The 25,763-nt window shown below is 49.2% G+C and overlaps 2 protein-coding genes across 2 annotated transcripts in view; both read right to left on the bottom strand.

Annotated features, from left to right (window-relative positions):
- Positions 1–25,763, bottom strand: part of IQSEC1 (IQ motif and Sec7 domain ArfGEF 1) — a 384,351-nt gene that overhangs the window by 218,598 nt on the left and 139,990 nt on the right.
- Positions 189–1,078, bottom strand: LOC118356772 (uncharacterized protein C2orf15-like). The gene has a single exon (XM_035726408.1). It carries the CDS (start codon positions 1,007–1,009, stop codon positions 734–736), a length of 276 nt encoding a protein of 91 aa, XP_035582301.1. The 5' UTR covers positions 1,010–1,078; the 3' UTR covers positions 189–733.

The following is a 25,763-nucleotide window of genomic DNA, read 5'->3' as shown; positions in this document are numbered from 1 at the left end:
ATACTGCTGTCTCAAACTACTAGACATTTCAGTAAGAACGGCAAACTGATATATATAAAACAAGAATTTTTTTTTAATAGGCTGCTTTTTTATATTAAATATTAGTATAAAATGGTAGTATCTATAAGATAAACTATTATACTTGGAAATAACTATTTTGTAATTTTGAAATGAATTCATTGTGGGGGAAAACAGTTTTAAAAGGATTTAAAATGTGAAATGCTTCTCAAGGTACGTAATTTACTGGTCTTTTGTAGAGTTTACCTGAAGTGATCTTTTACAGAACAGAAATGCAAAAATGCAGGAAGATAAAATACCCTAAAGCAAAATTCCAAACTATAAATCTTACAAAATTGGTATACCACACATAGTGTGAAATACAGATGTCAAATTGTTTGGGCACTGTTTTTTGATCACTTGTTAAAGAAATACATTACAATTAAAATATTTTGGTACCATTTAAATACTGTTATTCAAAAATTCTGATTTTTGACAAGGATAGAATACCAGAAAATTTTGCTTTGAATTTTGGAAAGTTTTTTCCCCCTAAAACATTAACTTTTTTGAATACGTATCAAAAAAGTGAAGTCTAATGTGATTCATAAATAGTGAAAAATAAGCAATTGTCTACCTTCATTTTGTTAGATTTTTCTGATAAGGTTAAGTTCTCATTCAACATGCTCTCTTAGTCAAAAGCAAATTCTGGTTTCTTTGGCAGTATGTACAAATAACTTCATTCCACATCTGTCATTTCCATTCCATCATTTTCTTTAACATATACCACAGAACCCAAGGTTTTCTCTGAAAGAGATCCTGAGCCAATCTCTTTACTTCTTGTAAAGTGTTCTTCGTTTGTGTCTTCTAATCTTATTTTCTTGGTGTTTTGAAATAATTGAGTCACTGGTTCCAACTTGCTTTTCTCAGTCCCTCGCATCAAATGATCATCCACTTTTGAATCCATATGCATAGCAGATACCTGAGTAGCAGATTTACTAAGGGAAAATCCCATTGGGATGGTTGAATAAATATACTTTGCAGGTACCTCTTTAAGTAGTGGGAATGTTTCTTCAACTTGATTGCTGGGAAAAACAGGAATTGTTAGTCTCTTCAAATGTGAAATTACTTTTGAAATAGAGGTGCAAGCTTAATCAAGATCATCAGAGAACAGCTATAAAAATCTAGTTACCTATTTCACCCGAACAGAACTGCCCTCTTCCGAGAGGATGCAGCAGCAGAACCCGACCTAGGAGACTCCCCGAAAACCGGCTCCTGGCTACGGCTGGAGAGCTCAACAACCTCCCAGTGCCCAAAAGCAGCTCTAGGGAGTAACGAGTCCACTGAACTTGGGTCCAAAACGGTACCGTATCCCGAGGGGGAAAAAATTGCAACAAAGCTGCAATAGTGAAGCAGTAGGTGTTTTAGAGCCGAAGGAAGAAGGCAGGAGGAGATACAGCCCTGCGCATGCGTGTTCTATGTGGGTGCGGCGGCCGCAGGCAGGGAGTAAGAATTAAATGATGAAGAAGCGGGCAGCGGCTGGTTACTAGGAGACGGGACGCTCGTGTGGGACGTCTAAGCGCTGCGTGGGCGTACGCCTGCGCGGCCTGGCATTTTCTTGTTAGGTTGACCATTCACATACCTTATAACGCTGTAAATCTACTCCTCGGTCTTACACAAGGCATGTACAAGAAGATTTCATAGCAGCACTGTTAATAATGGGGGTGGGGAGAAAAATGACCTAAATACTCATTGACAGGAGAATGCAAAAATAAATTGCAGAAGAGTCATACAATTTATTTTCACACTAGTGAAAGTAAACTACTGCTACACAACAGCATAGCTAAAGCTTAGAGTAAAAAAAGTGCAAATTTTAGAAATCTAAGTATAGAAAACAATTTTTTAAAGCTCAAGAACAAACAATATAATGTTTAGACTTATTCAGTAAGCCTATGAGCAAGAGAATGACAAACACAAAATGGCAGATAAGGGGTGACCTCCAGGTTAGGATAAGATGCAAACACATGGATGCAAGCTATTGGGAATGTTCTAGTTTTGGAGTTGAGTTGTGGACTCACAGATGTTTGTTGTTTTGCTATCCTTTATCATGTACAAAACACATTAAATATTAAATAGACACAGGCGAAGGAGAAAAAAGAGGAACACTGTGTGAATCTGGACAGATCTAGTATGATTTCCTTGTCACACAGTTCACTGTTTTCACTTCGTGTAACAGTGCATACCAAGAAGTTTGGAGAGGCCAAACTGGAGGTGAAAGGACTGGAAATTGGATGAGGGCATTCTTCCCTCTGGGCCTCAGTTTCTCCATATGCAAAATAAAGGGATGTACCAGGAATGACAAATGGCTGGTATCCATAATACAGGTCTCCCCATCCTCCCCCACTACAGACACTACTAATGGATTGCAGCACTATTTCACATGAATCACATACACAGCCTTGGACTCCTCAGCTGGGCCCTGCTGGCTGGTCGATCTGAGATGGCACACTAATGATACCTACTTGTTGATCTGGAGAGCCCATCCAGCTCTGGCCTGCAAGTTTTGAAGCCTCACCAGCAGGCACTGGCTAGTCTGAAAGGCCGGGGCCCTAGGGAGGAGCCTGCTGGCTTTGGAGCAGACCTTAGCTAGACCCTGGGAGCATGTAGCCTCAGCTTCCACAGTGCCCCCTCCCGTGGCCTCCAGTCTGCTGCAGCTGGCCCCTGCCTGCTCACCATCTGACCAGGCCTTTTGCTTCCATCTATTGGGTGGGCAGGCTCATGTTTACCCTATGCTGGTGAGCTGTGCTAGACTTGAAAACAGCTCAACTAACAGAAGGCCAGGCAGGAGCTCACATCACCCTCTAGTCCAGAGAATACTGGAAATGGCCCCATTGTGCCTGATCCAAATAGCCCTCTGAGGCAGAAGGATGGTATTCCTTTCACTGCCTTTGCCTATTTGGGCCTGCGGGCCTTTGCTCCCGTGCTTTCCTCTGCCTGCCCTCCTCCTCCTCCCCTCATTGGCCTCAGCTCACAAGACTCCTCCTTGGTTGCACTACTCCATCTCTTTCCTCCCCAGTGAGAGTTGACATCCTTTCCTCTAGATGTCCACAACACAGAGGTCAGCTTTCTCAAGGAGAACTTGTGTGCTGGGTCTGGTCCAGCTTCTGTGGGTGTCTGCCTTCCAGTGTGGGAAGCCCATCAGGGTCTAGCTCACAACTGGCGTGAAAATAATAATACCATCAGGAGCAGCCACAATGCCTCAGAATAAAAGGGCTTCTTTAAGAACTGCCCACCTATTGTATGAGCCTCACAGCCAGGGAAGTTGGCACTGGGGGACAGCACTCTCTATTCTAACAAGTAAATCAAGGGCCACAAAGGGGAGTGACTTTTCCAGCATCACTGCCCACCTTCCCACCTTCTGGGAGGCTGGGAAGCTTTTCTGCCATGTTCCATCAGAGCCCTAAAACCCCAGTCCTGTGTGGAAACCCCTCCCCTCCCCTCCCCAGAGCAGGGGAGTGCTGAGTGACCACAGCCCCTTATCATAGAGCATCTGGTTTCATCCTGCTACCTGCAGATTCTTTTAATTATGAGATCATATTGAGAGACATTATATTCAGTGACATGGTGCCTTGGTGATTCATCTCTCTTTCATTTTATTCATCTTATGCAAATTTTAAATGACTGCTGGGCTGTGTGCACAGGAAGTCTTGATTTACTAGAAAGAACTGTGGTGAGTTCTTAGAAAACAAAGACGGGAACTTAAGGCATCGAGACATGTCCAACAAGCAGAGTGAAGACAAAGGTGTCTCCCGCTGCTTTGTCCTGGAACAAAGCCGCCAGCACATGCCCACATGTGGCCTGCCAGACCCTCAGATCAGAGTCCGTCACTGACACCCATTGTCTGGAAGGGCCTGAAACCTGCTATTATCTTCGACACCATCCACAGACTCCAAGAAGCAAACAGCGCAGACTTGCAAAGACGCTGAAACAGGAATGCTCACTTGTGTTCCCAGAAACACAGATGCCAGATGTTTACTTCTGGTTCCAACTTCTCCTGGATTCATTCTCTTTCAAGCCTTGGAAACTTTGGGCACCACTTCTTGCTCTACAATCCCTCCATTTCTCTCTACCCCAGGAAGTTCCCCACCTGGACAACTCCAAATACTCCTCAAAACCATCTCTGGTGCCCCCTCTTCCAGGAAGTCCCCTTGCCTTCTCTCTGGCCTCTTTGTACTCATTTCCTGCTAGGATGATCATAATGGGTCAAATGCTGCTGCTTGCACATCTGTCTCCCCTGTCATGGGGTAGGTTTGTAGGAACAGGGCTCATGGCTGAGGTACCCCCATTACCTCCAGCCCCTCAGCATGGGCCCTGGTACATTGTGGGGATGCAGTAGGACCTCAAAAAAGCATGACCTAAATACCTGGGCTCTGTCTTCCTAGAACTTATAGTTTAGTGAAAGATATCTAATGACAAAGAAGGTGAACTCAAGGTACTCTGAACACAGACCAGATAATCCTTTCCTGAGTGCTTCACAGCTAAGCCAAGATCTCACTGGTGAGTAAATATCAACTGCACAAAAATGGGAGTAAAGAACTTTCCAAGGAGAGGGAGTAACAGACAGATGTTCTAAGGTGGGAGGGAGTAACTTGCGTAAGTACTGAAAGGCCAGTGGTGCTTTAGCAAAGCAATGTGGTAGTGAGCAAGAGCTCACAGATTATGTGTAGCAGCTAGGATAGTCTGGGTTATGCTGTGTAACAAACGATTCTCAAAATCTCAGTGGCCTACAATAAGGTTTATTTATAGCTCATGCTACGTGTCCATGTGGCTCTCCTTCATATCTTTTCCCCTCTGGACTCAGGCTGACAGAGCAGTCTCTATCTGGAATATTGCCATTATCACAGAAGAAGGAAAAGAAAACTGGTAAATCACTCACTGGTTCTTAAAGTGTGTGCTCAGATTTCTTTCACTGTTCACCAGCCCCTCTCCCATGCCTGAGAGCAACATGGATGGTGCTGTATAATCCTCCATCCGAGAAAGGCACCACAATAAAGGGCACTGAATGTGGGGGAATGGTAGTACAGTTCCACACCATGCTTGGATTTTGATGTTTATCCTAGAAGCAATGGAATCTGTTGAATAAATTTTTCATTTCTAACAAATCACTCTGGCTGAGAGTGAGACCAACAGATTGGAAATGGGCAAGAGCAGATTTAGAGAGAAAAATTAGGAGGCCACTTCAGTTTTCTGGGCAAAAAAAAAAAAAAAAAAAAAAAAAAAAAGACTAGGGTCAGACTACTTTAGACTAGGGTCATGGCAGTGGAAATGGAGAGAAGCCAATAGACTTTGAAAATGGGAAGTTCTAGGGATGTACAAAGAGAAGCACAGGTGAGTGAATGTGTGACCCCAGGAGGTAGAAAGAATGTAGCAGAGTTGGCTTCTTATGTCTTACCGCTTGCTGGCTCCCATCTTTTGGGAAGACCAGCTACTCTACTCTCTACTTGTCCTTGGGCTCTCTGTGTTCTCCTATTAAATCTCCCTTCTTGCTTAAAAAAAAAAAAGCCTGAGCTAAATAAAGAAGGGAACAAATGGATTAATAAGGTGAACAGCAGCTGAGTGGAGTGACAAATGAATGACAGAGTGACCAGGGGAATGAATTCACATCTCCAAGTGTTCAAAGAATGAAGAGAAACTAGACTCAACCAGAAGAAGGCCTCCCCACTGGGCATGTCTCAGAAGGATCCCTCCCTCCCCTACCAACACACCAGGCATCTCTCTTCTTCCAGGGACAGGGAGGCAGACGAAGGATGGGCTCCGTGGAACCTCTATAGCATCCTCTCCTCTCCTCTGTGTGGTCTCCCTACACTTCCTTTTCAGAGTTCCAAACTTGATTTTCAGTGTGGGAGGGCTTGGGATTCACAAACATCCCCAAAGAGAATTTCTGTAGCAGCAGCATTAGACAACCTGACAGGAACTTAGAGCTTTGGGTTCCACACAGGCACAGAAAGCCTCCTCTGCCCTGGGTGCTCTTGTTAGCCAAGAAAAGTAAGATTCAGACACAGAATTGTATGGTTGTGGACTCAGCTCAGCTCACCATGGACAGCGACCACACGACCCCCCCCCCTTTAAGGGTGTAGTCGCTGTCCATGGTGCTCACAGGCTGACTCAGCTGAAGAGACTTCTAACACCCAGCCACAGTATATCAGAGCTGAGAAGGTTCCAGGATCTCAATTTTCGCAGTGCCTCATTTTACAGATAAGAAGACAGAAGCCTAGAGAGGGGAAGGAATTCCCTCAGGACCACTCAGTGAGTGGCACTGTGGGATTGGAAGCTAGCCTCTAGAGGCTTGCTCAGACACAACTCATTTCCTTGGAAGGCTGTTGCCCACTACCCAGAATAATTAAGTCCAGAAAACTCATAGTAGTGCATAGTAGGTACTCAGTGGACATTTGTTGACTGAATAAATGATTATAGTGAGACACAAAACACAAATCTTGAAGCTGGGAGTGGACCCCGAATCCTGAATTCAAACAGGAAGTCTTGTTCCTTTTTGGTATGGGTGAAATGGTATGGAAGGAAGCAGTGGGGGAAGGGAAGAAGTGCTGCTATGAAGACAATGCGGTGTGGGAAGAGCATATGAGCAGGCACACCCAGGACGTTAAGCACAGAGGAACACTGACCTCTGTTCTCTCAGGCTTCACACAATCTCCCACCCAGGAAAACTGGTTGAACAGCTCAGGAGTTTCCTTAGGGAGGGTGGTCACCTGACCTCAATCTGGCCAATCAGTATATTCTATCCTCCCTGGCCACAGTGATTGGCTCAGGGCTGGGTATGTGACCAATGAGATCCCAATGGATCAGATCTCAGCTGTAATCATAGGGAATGAAAGGTTCTATTTTTGTTGGGGTGAAGGGATATATCAGTTTGTGACTGTTGATGGCCATCTTGCTTTCCCAATGGGAAAGCTTACCTGAGAATAACACCTGCAAAGAGGATAGTAAGCAAAGCCAATAGGGGGAGAAAGATGATTCCTGCTGATGTCAGCAAGCACCCAGGTACAGCCTCGCCTGAAGCTGTCTGCCCTTAGGTTCTCAGTTACATAAATCATTCTCTCCTGAGTTGTTTGATTGCTTGTTTAAGCCACTTTGGGTTTTCTGTCACTGGCTATCAAAAAAAAAAAAAATCTGACTGCTCCAGTTGGCTAAATGGAGCATCCTGGAATTGTGACAGTATGGACTTAGGCTAGCTTCAAGAAAGGATTTCCAGATAACACTGCAAAATTCTAGTCTAACCTGGAGATCCAAATGGATTCAAGCTGTACCTATTGGAGGTCTGCTATAGGCTGGGCTACTCATATTACCCAAATTAATCCTCAAGGGATTGACCCCATTAAGGTAGCAATGGATGACCCCATTTTAGAGGATGTGACTGAGGCTCCAAGAAAGGAGGTGACAGGGATATAGCTTGGAAGTGCAAACCCAGATTCTGCTGCTTGTGTCCTGGGAAGCCTCATGATGTGGCTTGTCCATGTGACAGGGGCTGCGGCACCCAGCCCCACGTCTGGTATACTGTGGATGCCTGAGGCTTGGTAACTGTCATGTGGCCGTTACAAGACTCACAAAAGCAATTCGCACTGAAGGGAGGAAGAACTTCCTTCACCGGCCCCACACACCCTCCCAGCTCCCTGAAGCCTAGAATCCCTTTTTTCCCTTACTTTCCTTGGCAGAGTCATGCCCACGTGACCACAGGACAGTCCCCTGTTCACAGCCAGCACCAGGAGCTGCTACAGGGGAGGCCAAGAGCCTTCACCCCTCCACCATATTTGGGGACATCTGTTTCTTTGGGGCCTTGGGGGACCCTACACCCCACTTGCACACCAGAGGTTTTTTCTAGAACATGCAGAATATCTCACTCAGTTTGGAAAGGGATATATCCATCACTGCCCTTCCTATGTCTTCCTTGAAACTCAGCTCATGCACTACTTTCTCTGCATGGTGGGCTCCCGTGTCTGCTGCAGGAGAGGCCGAACTGACAATAAATCAACAGCTCAGCACTTGAGGGCATGCATGAGGCAAAAGCTGATAGCTGGAAAGCTCTGTTTAGAAAAGACCTCACACTTCACCCTGAAGAGGCTGCAGGAGACCCCGGGGTTCAGAAGTAACGCTTGGGCCAAAGTGAACTGGAAGGCTTTATGATGGCTGGAGACTTCTGGCCATGTTGGGGGATGTGGCGAGGTCCCTGATGTGTCATGAAGGCTCATTGTGTGCAGGTTCAAGGTGCACAGAGAAGAAAAGGCAGAGGCCTGTCCCAGAGGTGTTCATAGATCAAATATGAACAGGCACCCAGCCAGGCAGAGCACCATAGTTCATGAGCAGCTCTCGTGGGTGCTGAGTGGAGGGACAGGAGCAGAGACCCAAGTCTGCTGGGGAACTAGTCAAGAACAGAGAAGTTTTAACTGACACTAGAAGGCTATATCCATTAGATTTGTTTGGCTGAAGTGACAGAAAACCCTCCTAAGAGTGGCTTAAACTACAAAGGCATCTAACACTTAATATTTAATGATGACGTGAGGGATGGTAGGTCCAGAGGTGGTATGGTGGCCTGACAATGTCATCAGTGACTCGGATGCCACCCACCTCTCTATTCTACCATTAAGAGAATATTGGTTCTGGGGCACCTGGGTGGCTCAGTTGTTGAGCATCTGCCTTTGGCTCGGGTCGTGATCCCAGGGTCCTGGGATTGAGTCCCACATCGGGCTTCCTGCTCTGTGGGAAGCCTGCTTCTCCCTCTCCCACTCCCCCTGCTTGTGTTCCCTCTCTTGCTGTGTCTCTCTCTGTCAAATAAATAAATAAAATCTTAAAAAAAAAGAGAGAGAGAGAATATTGGTTCTGTTAATACCCCCTCACAGTTGCAATGTGGCTGCCTCCACTCCAGCCATCACATCTGCATAGTTAACACTCAAGCAAGGGGGCACCTTCTTCCCTGCCACCTCTTCTCAGGAAGGAAGATCTCTCAAAGAAGCCACTATAAACTTCCTCTAATACCTCATTGGCCAGAACTGGGTCCCAAGCCCTTTCCCCAACCAACCGCTAGATGCAGGAAAACTGGCTTGGACCAACCCTGATTCCTCCAAGTTTTGCATCCACAGAAAGAAGGCAGGGTGGGCTGGACAAAGGCTACTGTGTGAGCACCCAATACCACCCAGCCATAAGGGACAAATGGACAAGGGAGCTGAGGATTCAAAGCTAAGGAACAGAAGAGCAGTAGGAACAGCACATGCAAAGGTGCAGAGGTGTGGGAGACAGCCTGGGTGCTCGGGATTACTGATGGTTCATAACCACAAGAACACCGCACAGGTGGGAAAGGTGGGCAGGGCCTCATTTTACATTTTCGGCCTGGAGTGGGGCAGGCACTAGGCAATGGGAGGTACCGAGAGGTGCTGAGCAAGAGAGTGAGTTCAGGAGCAGATGGAAAATTGCAGTTGTGTAGAGGTGTACTTTAGGAACTGAGCAGAGCCATTCTGTGACAGCCAATAATGTCACTAATAAAACTCTGAAGGCCTCTGTTCAAACAGATGATTATAAGACGAGAGAGTAAACATGACCTTAATTAATGAATTCACTAATGGCAGGTACCTGCTTCTGCATATTAGAACACATACCCTCAGCCTGGTCCTTTAGACAGCTACCCTGTCACATCTGTGACCATGTGAACCCTCACCTGTCCCACCTGCCCTCAGCCTGGCTTCCAGCCGCACACCCCCCAGGGTGCCTGAAATGACTCAGTGCTCTGTGTTGTAACTTACACAGGATGCCCCCAGCTCTGAGTGTGAGGCTGACTGTGTCCCACTTTACAGAAGAGAAAGCAGAGACTGGAAATGGATGGGTAAGGGGCTTGCTGTGAGGTGTGGGGTGGGATGTGAACCCAGAGCCTCTGCCTTTCGCAGTCCACCATGCTAATTCATGACTTCAGAGTGGGTACCCCCTCAACCCCCAGCCAGGATGCTTGCTAAACCCAAGGGAACTCAGAACTCCTGCTCAGTCCAGTGTTGCATGGGGTGGGGGGTGGGGTGCACGCAGGGGCTCAGGAAGGAAGAGGAGAGGGGAGGGATGAGGGCTCTGCTCTGTGGGATGCTCACCCATGCAGAGGGCACACGTGTGTGTGACCCCACAAATGTGTCATCTGTTTGTTATGACCTGGGGCCTTCCAAGCTGAGCACGAGGAATGCCCTGCACCTGCGGGGACCACACAGTTCATGGGGTGCATAGGTGGGCAGATGCCCTCATAGCCCATCCCATGACTGAGAGGACAGAACCCTTAGTTAAGGCCCTCATTCCGGGCAATCACATCCTGGGATTGCCCAGGCTGCCAGGTTGGTCAATTCTGGCCTTGATGGGCAAACTGGTATCTAGGGGGCTGGTTTTTGTTTTAATTATACATTTACAACCCAATGGTCCAGCCCCTTGGCTGTTCTCTTGTAGCCCTCTGCCTCAGGTTTTATTTCCCTCAGGGACCAGTTTCTGAGCCTTAAATTGAGTCCCATTATGGATATAAATACCGTCCCTTTCATGTGTCAACTTCAGTATACGAGGCCACCCCAAACTCCCCCTCCCGCACCAGTGAGCAGGCGTCTTTTAATGCAGTTCTGTACAATTATGAGCTGAGGATTTAGAATAACAAGGCCAGGAGGGGCCTGTCCGACCAAGCAGGGTGGGTTTGGGTGGGCGCTGACCATTCACCCAGGAATCCTCAGCTGGCAAATTGTCAGGCAGCCGGGAGAGCTGCTGCCAAGGGACGAGGGGGTTTAGAGTAAGTTGATTAAATGGATTAATCCAGCCGCCTCTGGGATGGCAGGCCCTGGAGCGAGGCTGTACGTTGTGAAAGACGGAGCGTCCCAGTGCCTGGACCCACCCCTTCTAGAAACCAGAGAGTGAGACATGGCTTTGAAGTCAGAACAGGGGCATTCAAAGGTTAGTTATCAAAAGCTAAATGAGCCTCAGTTTTCTTATCTGTAAAATGGGACTCGAATGCTCTCGCCCTTAGGTGGGGGGATTAAGTGAGGTAACACCAGATAATATCAGGAGCTGGTGGGGGCTGAAGGGTGGCCCCAGGCATGCTGTCACTGCTGTTGTGATCCCTGTCTTCCCGGGCGGGGGGCATACTTTCTCCATAAGGTGAGTCTTTTACTCTGTCTCTGTCTGTGTCACAACTCCTCAGCTCTGCTGTTCTGGTGCAAAGCCAACACTGGCCATGGGTAGTCCGCACTCTCAGGCCCTGCCTTCTGGGTGATGGGGGTCTAGGCACTTGGGACCTTCCTGTTTCACACTAGTGTTTCCAGCGGTGGGCGGGGCTGTCTTCCCATAAAGCTGTACTTGGCCTTGGATCGTTAACCCTGTTCTAGCAGGCTGCCTGATCGAAGGAGCATGGGTGGGTGGGCATGAGTCCCCTGAAGTCATCAGGCAGAGGGGCGTGTGCCCTCCAGGGCACATCTCCCAGCCCCAAAGCAGTGGGGCAACTGGTAAATCCTGTCCCTGGGGGCTTGCAGCTAAGACAGGAGCGAGGGGTGCTCTGGTCCTTATTGAAACGACCTGGAAACCCAGTTGTGTGGAACAGGAATTCACCCAGGTCACACAAGCTCAGTTCAGACTTCCTGGGGCATTGTGACTGGCTCCTCATCACTGTCATGGATGAGGGAAAGGCCTGAGGCAGGGGGCAGGAGGACCGGTTGGGTCGCACCAGCCTCACTGGTCAAGGAGCAGCTCTGGGCGCCACGTGGCACATGTGCTTTGCCTTTCTGCACGTAAGAGAAGGTCTCTTTGGGAGGACTGGCTTCTGCTCTCTGAAAGAGGGTCCACTGTGTGCTAAGCACAGCAATCCTATGAGTCAGGTTTAGAAAGCCCAGCACAGAGAGGTTAGGGAAGCTTCCAGGTCACACCGCTGGTAGGGGCATGGCTGGGGTCTGCAGAATGCCTATGGAGGGATGCATAAGGGACTGGGAGAAAGGCAGGCAGGATGTGCAGCTTTGGAAGTCAGAAGCCAGGGTATTCCTTGGGGACACTTCCCAGAGCCCCTGGTCCCGGGCCTGGCCACCTCCAGCCCGCTGGCTGCTTCTGCAGGGCCAGCTTTGAGGGCTGTATTCTCAGAGGGCCGGGGGCATGCTGGACCCCGCTGTGGCTGGTGTCCCAGGTGAGGAAGTGAAGCTCCACAGGGCTACTGCTAGGATCACAAACTCCGATGCCTCCAGGGGCTGGGCCTGGAGGGGCAGGGGGAGGCTTATGGAGCAGTGGGGACTGCGGAGGGCTGGGGACACAAGCTCTGTCCAGTGGGCAGCTCCGGCTCAGCTCCAGTAGAGAACTCCCTGAGGGAACATCCTCCCTGGTTGGCTGGATCTTCTCAGGCCATACCAAACAGCAACAACAAAAAGCTCCACACACCTGGATTTTCATCTGAAATCTTCCAATTTATACATGTGAAAATTAATTTCTTAAAAATCTAGATTTGGGGGCATCTGTTATTAGCTCTCTATTACAGATGGAGACACGAGGCCCAGAGAAGGGAGATGCTTGCCCAAGGTCACAGAGCAGGGGGCTCTGCTATAACCCAGGCCCCACGGCCTGTATCTCTAACTACTGGCTCTTTGCTTCCTGAAAGGGTGCAGGCCTGGAAGAGACTTTGAAAACGGTCTAACCCCCAGTGCCCCATCGGATGCCAAGTCATCCTCAGGAAATAAGCCCTCGACACCTACTTGCACATCCCCAGACACAGGGAGTGCACTGATGCTCTGGAAGCTGGTTTGGCCTCCCTGTGAATTGGCCCGGGATAGCCCCGGAGAGGTGTGGGGCAGTCACAGGTCTCCCTGTCCCCGGCTGAGAAGCTCCAGTCCCCTTGGCTGTCTTTGGCAGGGGACCTGGTAGAGATGACAGCCATGCAGCCAGGTGCGAAGTGGAGATGAGCTGGTGAGCACGATGCACTTTACATGCAGACATTTAGGTACTCACTCAACAAACACTGCAATGTGGCCAGCCTGGGTATAGGCCTGGGTGTCCAGCTAGGTATACACCACAGCCCCTTGAGCTGCTGGCCTCATGGGAGAGCACTATTCAGAGAAAACCATCCCCCAAGCCGCCACAAAAGCCCACACAAATAACCATGTTGTGGTTGAGGGTCACAGTGAAGGGCAAATAGAGGCACAGAACACCCAGAGCAAGGACTGACCAAGAACCGGGATGCTGGAGCCAGACAGCCTGGACTCTGTGATCTGGGGCAGTGACCTCACCACCCCATGCCTCAGCTTCCTTATCTGCAGAAAGGGGTACCTACTCGTACCTACCTCCTAGAGCTTTCATAAGGATTAAGTGAGTTCATTTGTTTAAAAACACTTGGGACAGTGTCTGGCAGTGGATTGGGCTACAGCTCACCTCAACAACAGCCCTGTAAGGAAGGTTTTCCTGTCCGCATTCTAAAGATGAGAAAAGCAAGGCTGAGAAGGGTTACGAGACCCAGGGCACGCTCACCTCCTCTTCATGCTGCACCCGAATGTGCGCTTTCTGTCCAGCTCGCCTGTGTTCTCTGTTGCCACTGCAACCACCCAGCAAAGTAGGCATGCAGAATTTTTGAACAAGTTAGTGTGTGAATGAACACTCAAACCCTGTCCCCATCTTGGGCTCTCAGAGCATGGACTGGATGGGATATTGAGCTCCCCCAGACTGTCCAGGAAGCACAGAGCGTGAGCATGCCCTCACTTACACGCCAAACGGCATACGCTGTGGGGACTTGGGGGTGGGGAGCGAAGACACTGGAATAACTCCTGGGGGACATGCCAGGTGGGCAAGGCACAGGCCCCTGAAGATGGTGCACGTGTAGCCGAGTTTCTAGCAACCAAGGAGCAGGGAATGAGGACGCCCAGGAGGGGCAGAGGACAGAGCCCAGCCCTAGCCCTGCCCCTGTCGGCTCTGAGTGGTGGGGAGAATCAGCATAAGCCCTGCCCCCACTGCATCTCCTGCTCAACCCGCCAAGGGGAGAGGAGAAAAGAGGGCTAAAGCTGCTGCCACGGTGCTCCCGGCCTGTGGGCGCTGCTTCAAGGGTCCTGTACACATTGGAACATTTAATCTTCCCTGAAGCCTCATGAGGTAGCTGCTGATTTCAGCCCCGCGTAGACAGGAGGACTCGCTCAAGGACAGAGCAAGGATTCAAACCCACCCTGGCACCCAGGAAACGTCCCTATCCTCACTTTTATGGCTGCCTGGCTGTTGGGCAGGGAAGACTCCCAGTGCTGATACCTGGCACCTCTCCAAGGGACACAGACACGTGTCATGACGGCTCCTGGGAAAGTGGAGAGGGCGCGCCTGGGCATTGGATCTGCAGCAGACCCCAGCTCTGGGGGCCACGGTCCCAAGGTCAGCGGTAAAAGGGCAAAGAGCAGCAGACGCCCAGCCCAATGCTCCAGCTCCAGCAGCTCATGTTGTGCAGTGCCCCGTGAGGTGGCCGTGGCCAGACCCATCTGCGGTGACACAAGGGACTTGCCCAAGGTCAGGCAGACTTAGAGGGCTTAGAACCTTGGTCTGCCAGCCTATGAAGCTGTCCCCCAGAGAGCAGACCATCCTCAGGCATGACAATCGGGTGAGCTAAGTATAGATGGGGTGCGTGTGTCAGGTTACAGGTGGGGGGCGGTGGACAGGCAGGGTCAGCAACAAATGCCACAGAAGAGCAGCGTCCTGAAGGCTGGTGGGGAGAGGAAAGGTATTCTCGCTGGAGGACCCAGCTTTTGCCAAGGCCTGGAGGTGGGGTACCGTGTGGGAAACAGGGCTCGTGTGTTTATGGAGGAGCATCAGGGTGTGACAGAAGGTAACACTGGGAGCCCCTGCCCCCACCTGTGTGGAAGCCCCTGGACTCGCACCTCCTCCTGGCTCGACCCAGGTCCTGGCAGTTCTGCCCCCATCTATCTGTCTCCTGCTGCCCGGAGGCCCCAGCCCCTAGCTTTCTCTGCAACATCCTGCGCTTCCATATTGTCCTGCCTTGGCTCAGACACAACAGATGGATTCCCGCCCTTGAAGTGATAATTAAGCTTCTCATTACCAAGAGGTACCATCATGACATGTCCTCAAAGTTTAAAATAAATTAAAATTGAAGAAAAAAGTAACTCAGATTGTGGAGGGTCTAAATCAGCATGGGAATAAGAGCAGGTCCCTTAGTTCCTATTAATGATGGAGCCCTCCTGGTCCTAGAGGGAGGAAGGAGAGGAACTTGCCCCACACCTGGCCTGTGTCTATTCAGTGTTTTATCTGTCCTCACATTTTTCTGAGTCCCTTTCTGCATCTGGCCCAGAGCCCTTACAGAGCTCACAGGCTGGAGAGGACTCAGAGGGTGATCACAGCCCTGGGTGGGTGGAGGGGGTCTTGGTGAGGCCAGAGGAGGCTGTGGGAGGGGGTGGGAATCAAGAAGGTCTTCAAGGAGGAGGTGACATCTGCACTAGGTCTCCAAGGATGAGCCATCATCTAGCCACGGTGAATGAACAGGAATACAAGACAAATGAATAAGTAAATGAGTGAATGAATGAATGCGTGTCCACCTGACAGAGCAAGGAGGGACGGCCAGCCCAGGCCAGGCTGAAAACACAGGGTACCCAGAGTCAGGAGGGGCCATGGTGTGATAACTGCCTCCCCATCTTTATGGCCTTCTCACTGCCACAATAGACTGAGTTGGCTGCTTGGGAGTCCTTATCTGTCCTCCGCTCTGGGACACTGCCCCTGGGTGGCCTCAGTGTCCCCACATGTACTTGTACCCACCTCCTGGGGGTTTGTGAAGAGGGGATGGTTGGCGTGCCGCCCAAGGCTGAAGAGGGAGGAAGAGAATGGTGGAGAGCCCCACAGTGGTGGGCTCATGGGGTGAAAGGCATCAGAGGGGTGCAGTGGAGAAAGGCCCCGCCTCCAGCTTGAGGCTCCAGCTGGTGGTGGCTTTCCTCACCAAGAGGGACTTCCTGGAGAGTAGGCAGTCACAGTCACCCAGATAGGCAGAGCTGGACACGGGATAAATGTGGGACAGAGCATCAGGGTCAGAGCTCCTGACCCAGAGGAGATGGTGTGGGGCAGAATGGAAGGGCCTTGAGGACATCAGGGACACTCACTCACTGCGGTTGTCAAGGCAGAGACCCTCATGTTTACTTCACAGCTTCCTGATGCCCAACACAGCTGGGCCCAGGGAAGCCACTCAGTAAACACGTGCTAACTTGACCCAAATGCACACATTTTCACTTTAAACCACTGGAAGAGAACTTGCTGAGTTCAACAGACTGATAACCCAGACTCAGGCTAATTAGCTAGAAAGGTGAAACCAAGGATTACCAAATGAACAAAATATAGACTCGCGACAAAACTAAGAATCCACACTAATAATTAAGACTCTCACACAGGCAGCCCACTTTAGCCTCAGGGCCTTTGCACTTGCTGTCCTCTCAACCCGGAACACTGCCCAGTGCATTGCTTGCTTCCTAAACACCTTCAGGAATTTGCTCAAACATTCTTCCTGACTTTATTTTTCTCCACTGTACATACCGCCACCTGGCTTTATGTATATTTCACTCCTTTTTTTTATCCATCTCTCCCACTAGGCTGTCAGCTACCTGAGAATAGAGACCTCTGCCGGCCTCAGTCACTGTTGTGCCCCGGTGTCTGGAACCAGCCTGGCACATTAGGGCCTCAGCGAATGTGCCCTGGGTGAGTGCATGTTGTAGATTACAAACAAGAATGTTCTAGGGAGTGATAAGAGTTGTTCATTCGCTATTTATCGAGCCCCTACTATGTGCCCAACACTGACCTAGGCTGTAGGCACAAAGAGTGAGACAAAAAAACAAAAAAACAAAAACAAAAAACCAACAGCTCTGCTGCTCCTGCAGCGTTGTCACTGTGGAGGGGAGACAGTGAGCACGGCATATGAGATGAGGTACATGCTACAGAGGAAACAGGGGGACTCAGGAAGCTCAGGAGTGCCAGGGTGTGGCTGGAGCAAGCTAGGGGCCAGCCAGCACTGGGCTGGGGCAACAGTGGCTGGAGAAGAGATTGCACAGGACCTTGTGCCCGCTATGGGGACTCCCCCTCCAGACGGAGGAGCCATGGCCGGGTGCTGAGCAGGGGTGGGGCCCCGAACGCCCTGCGCGGATGAAGTGGGTAATGGCTAGGGGCATAGCATCTACAGTGGCATCCTCCTCGCCCCCCCCAAGCCTCCCTAGTTGTGTAGGCAGGAAAGGCCCCACTGAGGACGTGACAGGTGAGCCGAGGAAGCCCTGCACGCATATGCCTGACATGCCTTGTTCTGTGTCATCTGACTTGGCCTCTCTCGCTTGTCACCACCTCCTCCCGCCCCCAGGAAGAACCCTCCTTCTAGGGGCCCCCTCTCCAAATACAAACCAACCAATCCAGAGCATGCACCCTACCACCTCCTTTCTCTGTCAGGCCCTCCTACTTCGGGCCACTATCCACCAGCTGTAATCACCCCAGGGCCTGATGCCAGGCAACTCGGGGCGGCCCCCATGCCCCAGAATCCCGAAATTATCCCCACCGCGTAGCCAATCCTAAGCCTGCGATCCTGCCTTTGCCTGTTCCTTCCCACAGGAACCGCAATAAAATCTCCCGCCTTAGTTGTTCCTCCTCCTGGGGCTTCTCCATGTGGCCCTGTGGGGTGGGCGTGCCCCTCCTCTTGGGGACTGTAACACTCTTCTGAATGGCATCATGTCCTGATCTGTAGGCCTTTAGTGAATCTCACATGTTCTCTTAATGCACTTTATTTTAAACCAGCCCTATGAGGCCCTTTGCAAACACTTCAGAGTAAACAGATGAGCTATATACGTTGTTACAAGACCTTAAACAAAGTTAGTATGACTAGAATTCCTTTTCCCCATAAAATGGCAGCCTCCATAAGAGTGGAGGGCATGTAAGAAATTACACTGACCAGACAAGGCACCTGGGAAATCCTCAGTATCTGTCTCCCCAAACTGAGAGCTCAGGCCAAGTCCCGGTCCCTAACTTCCTAGTGTGCATGGAATTTGGTTGGTTTCTCAAATTCAGCTTTTAAACTTGCCAGCTTAGCAGGGAACTTGTCAGTTCTGCGCTCATCCTTCTAGCAATAATCAAGTTACACCATGCGTGAGACAGCCTGTTCCCTGAGTTATTTAATTAGAATCTGCAGATATTAGCAGGGAAAGAGTCAGCACAGCATATTTCAAAACAAGCTACGTCTCTGGGAGAGCGTGGGGATGCACGTGTGTGGGAGGAAAGAACAAGATGAAGTCCCTGGAAGATACTAGCTTGACTCTTTTCGTTGGGAATATCTATCTTGATGCATTTCCAGAGACACGCCTAGAGAGGGCGGGGGCTGGAGCAGAGCTTAGCTTCACCCCATGGGAAGAAGGGCGGAAAATTTCAGACAGCTGTGGTTCTGGGAGCAGCCTGACCCAAGGGAACCACACAGAAAAGTCCCCTCCAAGACTGCTGTCCTGCTTAGGATCAGGTTCAGCTGCTGTAACAAGGGTTCCCCACCCCCCCACCCCATGTGAGTGGTGAATGGAAGCTTGCATCTCTCTCCTGCTTGGTCTAGAGGCGGATAGTCCAGGGCCACCCTGCTCCAGGAAGCTCCTCTCCCCGATGCCCCGTCATCCCATACGAGTTGCCCTTGTCCACGTGGGCCAGGATGGAATGCAGGTTCCCAGGAGCAGGACAGGGGGAGAAACAGAAGGGGCCTGATTCTCTCTGCTAGGAAACATCCCAGAAGCACAAATCACTTCCTGTCCCATCCTGGAGAGACAGCCTGGTACCACAACCAGCCTAGCTGCAGAGGAGGCTGGGAACTCCGTAGTCTTTGGCCACTACATGCTCAGTTCAAAGTCGGGTGTCTCGTTGCCTGGAGTAGAGGACAGTGTCACTGGGAGCCCCATGACTTGTCTGCCACCTCCCTTTCAACGTTCTCTCCCACCCCCGACCACTCCCTATCCTGAGTTCATGCTTTATGAGAGATCATCCATCAGACAAACTGCATTAAGTAGTTCGTAATTCAGGAACAAGCTGAAAACCCACCAGTGGGTATCAAATTGCTGGTGGGACCCCACTGCTGTCTCTGAGGCTCCCCACCCAGAGCCCACTGTGCATATGCAGCCAGGGATATCTTGCTCAGTGAAAGACGGGTCACGTGGTTCCCTGCTCGTGGGTCACCCACTCTTTAGACCATGAAGGCCCTCCCTGAGGAACCTATTGGACTAATGAGACCAGAGGCAGCCAGCAGCCCAGCAGCCCAGGCCCTGAGCTCACAGGAGGAGAGTCTCACTGGTGGAATGTTCTGTCCTCAGAGTGGACTGCTTTCCAAGCCTTGAGCTGGGAGACATTTAAGTTTGGGGATGCAGAGCAAAATGCACCAGTGGGGGTGGTCCTGGAAATAAGGGGTGCTGGTCCAAACCGCCACCCCCAGCCTGCCTCCCCCCAACCTCTGTCCTGTATGTGCATAGCCTCCTTCCATCTGGAAGGCCTCCTCCCATTTCCTGTGGGTGGAGTCCCTCCCGGATGGGGAAAGTGGAAAAGCCAGACTCCTGCATTCCAGGACACTCAGCTGCCAGGTTCAGTGACCCTGAAGCCACTTTGGGGGCCCAGCCCCACGCCACTTCTGACTCCGCATACAGGCTGGTTCACAGGATGTTGTTACCCTGTTATAAATTCTTGGTCATAATTAACACAGAACCAAATGTTCCCCTTAGTCCCCCGGAAAATGTTGCGTAATGTAAGAAGGTAATACACAATCTCTGCATTTCCGCCCTGCAATACTCCTGTGATAATTCTCTTGTCATTTTTCTACTGAGTTGTTCTAATTAACTCCCAAGTACTATCTCACTGCACGCATCTCAAACTGGAGCTTGCGCAGTCCCAATTCTGTGCGGGGAGGATGTAAAACAGGGTACCTGTGATACATCTTTCTGGAGCATCAAGTTTATGACATGATTTGGAAGAACTATCCCCGCTCTTCCCCAAACACAGAAGGTAAGAGGAGAGGAGAGGAGAAATGCCTCAGGAAAAACAGTCCCATCTCTGAAGCTTCACCCAGGTGCGGACGGAGGGACGCATCCACAGCGAGGGTGGCCTCTCCTCTTGTCGGCTGGAGACGTGGGATACCCTCTTGATTTGAATGCCGTGCAGAGAACTCAGCGGCACCGTGCATGCTTCCCCTGCCCCAGGACCACGTGCCCTTGCCCGAGCGTCTCTGCACACCCAGCCTGCACTTCTTGCATTGCTCCCATTGGTGGCTGTTTGGGCTCAGCCCCTGGCCGATCCCCTGTACCGCGATGCCAGGCTTCCTGTAGCTTGGCCTCTTGCCCTCCATTTAAAAGGCTGGGATCGTGGCTCAATTGCTCCACAGTCTTCCATTTGGTCCCTGTCCGGCCATGGGAGAGAAAAGTGGCTTGACTTTTATTTCTGTGACATTGATTCTTAGGTCTAAAGCAAGATGCCTTAGAATCAAGTCGAAGAACCTTCCCACTGCCCCCTGCCGGCCCTGGCTGTGGCCAGATGGAGGCGCTGGGGCCATTTCATCAGGCTTCCCGGTGACCTTGGCGTTGGTGGAGTCTCCTTCCGAGGATATTCCCTGGGTCCAGTTAGTTCCCTCCTGGGCTTCACTACTGCTGCTGGCGCTGGGGGTGGAGGAGAACCCCGGGCTCCACTGGGGGGCTGCGCTGGGGCGGTGGTCCTGGATTCTAGGCTGGGTAGGACACTGTCAGGCACTTTGCCCTTCTGCTTTGTCTCCTGGTCCCCTTCAGGCCACTGTGTTTCTTCACTGAAGAACCAGACAGGTACACAGGGCTCGCTGGCAGTATTTTTTACTGCCTCTGAGACCTGCCGAACCTCTTGGGTTGGGGAAGGACTGTGGCTGTTGGGGTCAGCAGAAGCGGAGGGCCTTACCATGAGGGTGCAGCCCTCCGCCTTACATTTCTCAGAGCTCACAGTCAGGGGAGTGGCCATCCTGTGGTCATACCTCCAGCCTGGTAAGGACTGGATCTGGTCCCACCCATGGCCCACGTTTGTCGTCACCCGAGTCACCCCGGGGTCTCTGTCATCCCACAGTGGCTCCCTGTAAGGCGGGAGTTGCTCTCCCTGCCCCATATTTACTCATAGGTCCTTCGTAATGTCTTTTAACCTTCCTCTCTTGCTGGGGTCGATGGTCATCAATTTTCTCAAGCGGTTTTCACATCTGAGGGACATAAATACCAGAATGTAGCCTTCCCTGCTTAGTTATTTGTTGTTGTGGCTCCCAGAAGTCTTCCCCCACAAAAGGCTGGCATCCAGTGACCAAACAATAGAAAACCAGCCCCAGGCTCCACACATCCACAGGAGGGCCATCATGTTTTCGGTGCAGGATGCATCTTGGGGCAGCAAAAGGGGGGCTACCCCAGAAAATGCTGAGTTTGTAGCCAGCGAACTCGATGCTGAGGCCAAATTTGGTGAGTTTTATATTCAGCTCACCGACAAAAAGCATATTCTCTGGCTTCAGATCTCTGGCGACAATACCTTATTGGTGTCTGTACCAACCACCGGACGACAGCCGGCACAGTTTGCCTGGAGGCCCCTTCTCGGTCACTCGGCCATGGTGCACTAAAGACTCACATGGGTCTCCCCTGCTTACATATTCTCAAACGAGGAATAAGGTTTTGTCAGTGTGGATCACCTCACGTGACTTTACAATATTCGGGAAGTTCAAGGCCTTCATATTTTGGGCTTCACAAAAAAGTCCCTGGAGGCCGGTAGCGTTCAGCTGGGTGATCTCGATGACCTTCACAGTCACCTTTGCCCCGGTCAGGATGTGCTGGGCCAACTTCATGGTGGTGAAGCTGCCCTCACTGATGGTCTTGAGGAGCTCATATGTAAGACAGGTCTCCTCCTCAGCAGAAATGGCCCCAAGGCCCTGAAGCAGGGTGACGGGCTAACTACACTGACAATCCTAAATAGCAACGCTAACTATGCTTACTAACTATGATAACTAACAACACTAAGTACGCTAACAATACGGACTGTACAAAATGTGCTAATACGAATAATGCCAACTATGCTCACTATGCCAATAATACTAACTATACTATGCTTACTATCTACACCAACAATATGAACTATACTAACTGTATTAATACCCTCACACTAAATAAAGACAAAAAAGGGGAAACCCCCCCCAAAAAGTGAGAAGTGAGAAAAGAATGAAGAAAAACTGAGAGGAAAAAAAATAAGAAAAAGGAAAATAAAGAAAATTGAGAAGAGTAGAGAAAAAAGAAAATGGAAAAAAGTGGGAAACAAGCTCTTAGGGTCAAAGTCGGTCAGGTTCACCAAAGCTTCCTGGGCTATAAAGACCACAAACCCAGGCCAAGTCAGGCACCAATCACGGCTAGAGAGAAAACCATAGTGGTTTCCTTACTTTTTGTTCCCAAGACCCCTTTATTCAAAAAAATAATTAATTAATTAATTAAAAAAGGACCCCAAAGAGATTTGTGTTGGGTTTTTCAAGATTGATATTTACTTTATTAGAAATCAAAATCTATAGGCTACTTCCATGGCCTTTTCATTTCTAGTTTGGAAAAAAAAAACCCATAATTTTGGCTTTTAAAGACCTCATCATGTCTACACTTAAAATACTCAATTCCTCTGGCTTAAACTCTGGTCTCAAAATGATGCTACAACTTAATAGACATCACAATACTATAGGAAAATGTTCTGTTGCATAAAACGCAGTAAGGGTCATTATTAACATCTATGAGGCTCGGAGGAAGATTGCTTTCATCATATTTTCACCAATAAGGGCATGAGCAAATTTCTCATCAGAAACCTTGCACGTCAGAAGGCTTGGGTTGAAGTGTTCAAAGTGTTGAAGGGAAAAAGCTGTCAACCAAGAATCCTACATTTGGCAAAACTGTCCTTCAAAAATGGGGAAGAAATTAAGACTTTCCCAGATAAACTGAAGCAAAGAGACTTGCCCTGACTACTGGACCAGGCCTGCAGTGGAGGCAGTCCTTCAGGTTGAAATGAAAGGGCACTGGGCAATAACTCGAAGGCCTATGGAGAAATAAACTCTGGTAAAAGTAAACACACAGGCAATTACGAAAATTAGTACTGTTATGACTGGTTCGTAGCTCTACTTCTTGTTCTCTACATTAAGAGACTGATATGTATATATATAATTAAATTTAAGAGAGCATGTGAGCAGGGGTAGGGGCAGAGTGAGAGGGAGAGAGAATGACTAGCAGACTCCATGTTCAGCACAGAGCCTGACACGGGGCTTGATCTCATAACCCTGAGATCATGACCTGAGCTGAAATCAAGAGACAGATGCTCAATGAACTGAGCCTCCCACATGCCCTGAGACTAATATATTTTTAAAAAAACCTAATTATTAGTCTATGCTTTTGGACACACAATGCATAAAATGTAATTCTGTGACATCAGGGTAACTGAAAGAGGGTGGGGTCAGGGCTGTAGAGGAACTGAGTTTTCATGTTATTGAGGTTAAGCTGGTATAAACTGACATGACAGTGTTGTAAATTTAGGATGGTAAATGTAATCCCATGGTAACTGCACATACACAAAAGGAAATGAGAAGGGAAGATGAAATGTTTCACTGCACAAAAAAATCAACTAAATGTAAAAGAAGACAGTCATGCAGAAAATGGGAGACAAAAAGCAAATAGAAAACCAAGAGGAAAAGGACAAATGTCCTTCCTTACCAGTAATTACTTTAAATGTAAATAGATTCAACAGATTAGCAGAATGATCCAACTATCTGCTGTCCACACCCTTGAGAGCCAAAGACACAAAAACTCGAACATGAAAGATTGGAAAAAGATAATCCACGCAAATGATCACCAAAAGAGCAAGATGGCCGTATGTTAATGAAGAGGTCCAACACAGCAAGATAAAATGATAAACATTTACACACCTAATGAGACATCATCAAAATATATGAAGAAAAAATTGACAGAACTGAAGGGAAAAACAGTTCTAAAATAATTGTTGGAGGTTTCAATACCCCACTCTGAGTAATGGACAGAACAACCAGACAGAAGATAAGTAAGGACACAGTGAACTTGAACACCACGATAACCCAACCGGATTTAACAGACACGCACAGGACTGCCCCCAGCAACAGCAAACGCCTCCTTCTCAAGTGCACACAGGACCTTCTCCGGGACAGACTCTTGCATTAATTAGGTCACAAGTTAAGTCTCAGTAGCCTTTATAAGCTAGATGTCATACAAAGTACCTCCTCCGACCACAATATGATGAAGTCAGAAATCAGTAACAGAAGGAAAAGTGGAAAATCCAAAAATTTGTGACAACTAAAAACATATTCGTAAAGAACAAATCTGTCAAAGAAGAAATCACAAGGGAATTAGAAAATACTTAGAAATGAAGGAAAATGAAACACAGCAAAACTCACAGAAAATAACAAAGCAGTGCTACAGGGACATTTATAGCTATAAACACTTACATTAAAAATCAAGATGGGGCGCCTCGGTGGCTCAGTCGGTTAAGCATCTGCCTTCGGCTCAGGTCCTGGGATTGAGCCCCGTGTCTGGCTCCATGCTCAGCAGGGAGTCTGCTTCTCCCTCTCCCTCTGCCCTCCCCTGCTTGTGCTCTCTCTCTCAAATAAGTCAATAAAATCTTAAAAAAAAATCAAGACAGAGGGGTGCCTGGGTGGCTCAGTCGGTTAAGCGCTGGACTTTTGATTTCGGCTCAGGTCATGATCTCAGGGTCTTGAGATCGAACCCTGCGTTGGGCTCTGCACTGAGCTTGGAGCCTGCTTAAGATTCTCTCTCTCCCCCTGTCCCCTCCTTCTCTAAAAATAAAATCAAGAAGACATCAACACTGTAACTATGCAACTTAAGAAACTAGAAGAAGCCAAAGCTAGTAAAAGGAAGGAAATAATAAAGATTAGAGCAGAGATAAATGAAACAGAGAATAGAAAAATGAAAGAGAAAATTAACAAACCCAGAAGTTGGTTCTTTGAAAAGATCAACAAAACTGACAACCTGCTAGCTGGACAGACTGTGGGAAAGATAGAGAAGGCTGCAGGACTGCATCACCACTGACTGTACAGACACAGAAAGGATCCGAGTGCTATCAACAAGTGTAATCTAACAACCTGGAGAACCCAGACAAAATGGACAAGTTTCCAGAAATATAGAACCTACCAAGACTAAATCATGAAAAAATAGAAAATCGGAATCGATTCGGAACTAATAAGGACGAGTCAGTAATCGAAAACCTCTTGACGAAAACTGTCCTAGCCCTGACAGCTTCACTGGTGAATTCTACCAAACACTGAAAGAATTAACACCAATCTTCTCAAACTCTTCCAAAAAATTCAGGAGAAAGAACACTACCTAACTAATTCTATCAGGCTGGTGTTATTTTGACACCCCCCCCCCCCAACTCTGATATCTCTGGCCCACTTCCAGACAGTCACCAGAGGATTTTTCTAAAACATCCAGCCAGGGGCACCTGGGTGGCTCAATCAGTTAAGTGTCTTGCCTTTGGCTCAGGTCATGATCCCAGGGTCCTGGGATTGAGCCCTGCATCGAGCTCCTGCATCGAGCCCTGCGTCGGGCTCCCTGCTGGGCAGGGAGTCGGCTTCTCCCTCTCCCCCTGCCTGCCACACCGCCTACTTGTGAACTCTCTCTCTCTCTGTCAAATAAATAAATAAAATCTTTTAAAAAAACAGAACATCCAGCCAGGTGAGTTCTTTGCTCAGTGACTCG

This window comes from Zalophus californianus, chromosome 1 (assembly GCF_009762305.2).
Source record: "Zalophus californianus isolate mZalCal1 chromosome 1, mZalCal1.pri.v2, whole genome shotgun sequence".
Lineage (NCBI taxonomy): Eukaryota > Metazoa > Chordata > Mammalia > Carnivora > Otariidae > Zalophus > Zalophus californianus.
The sequence above is the reverse complement of the archived record's forward strand: the minus strand, read 5'-3'. Positions and strand labels throughout refer to the sequence as shown.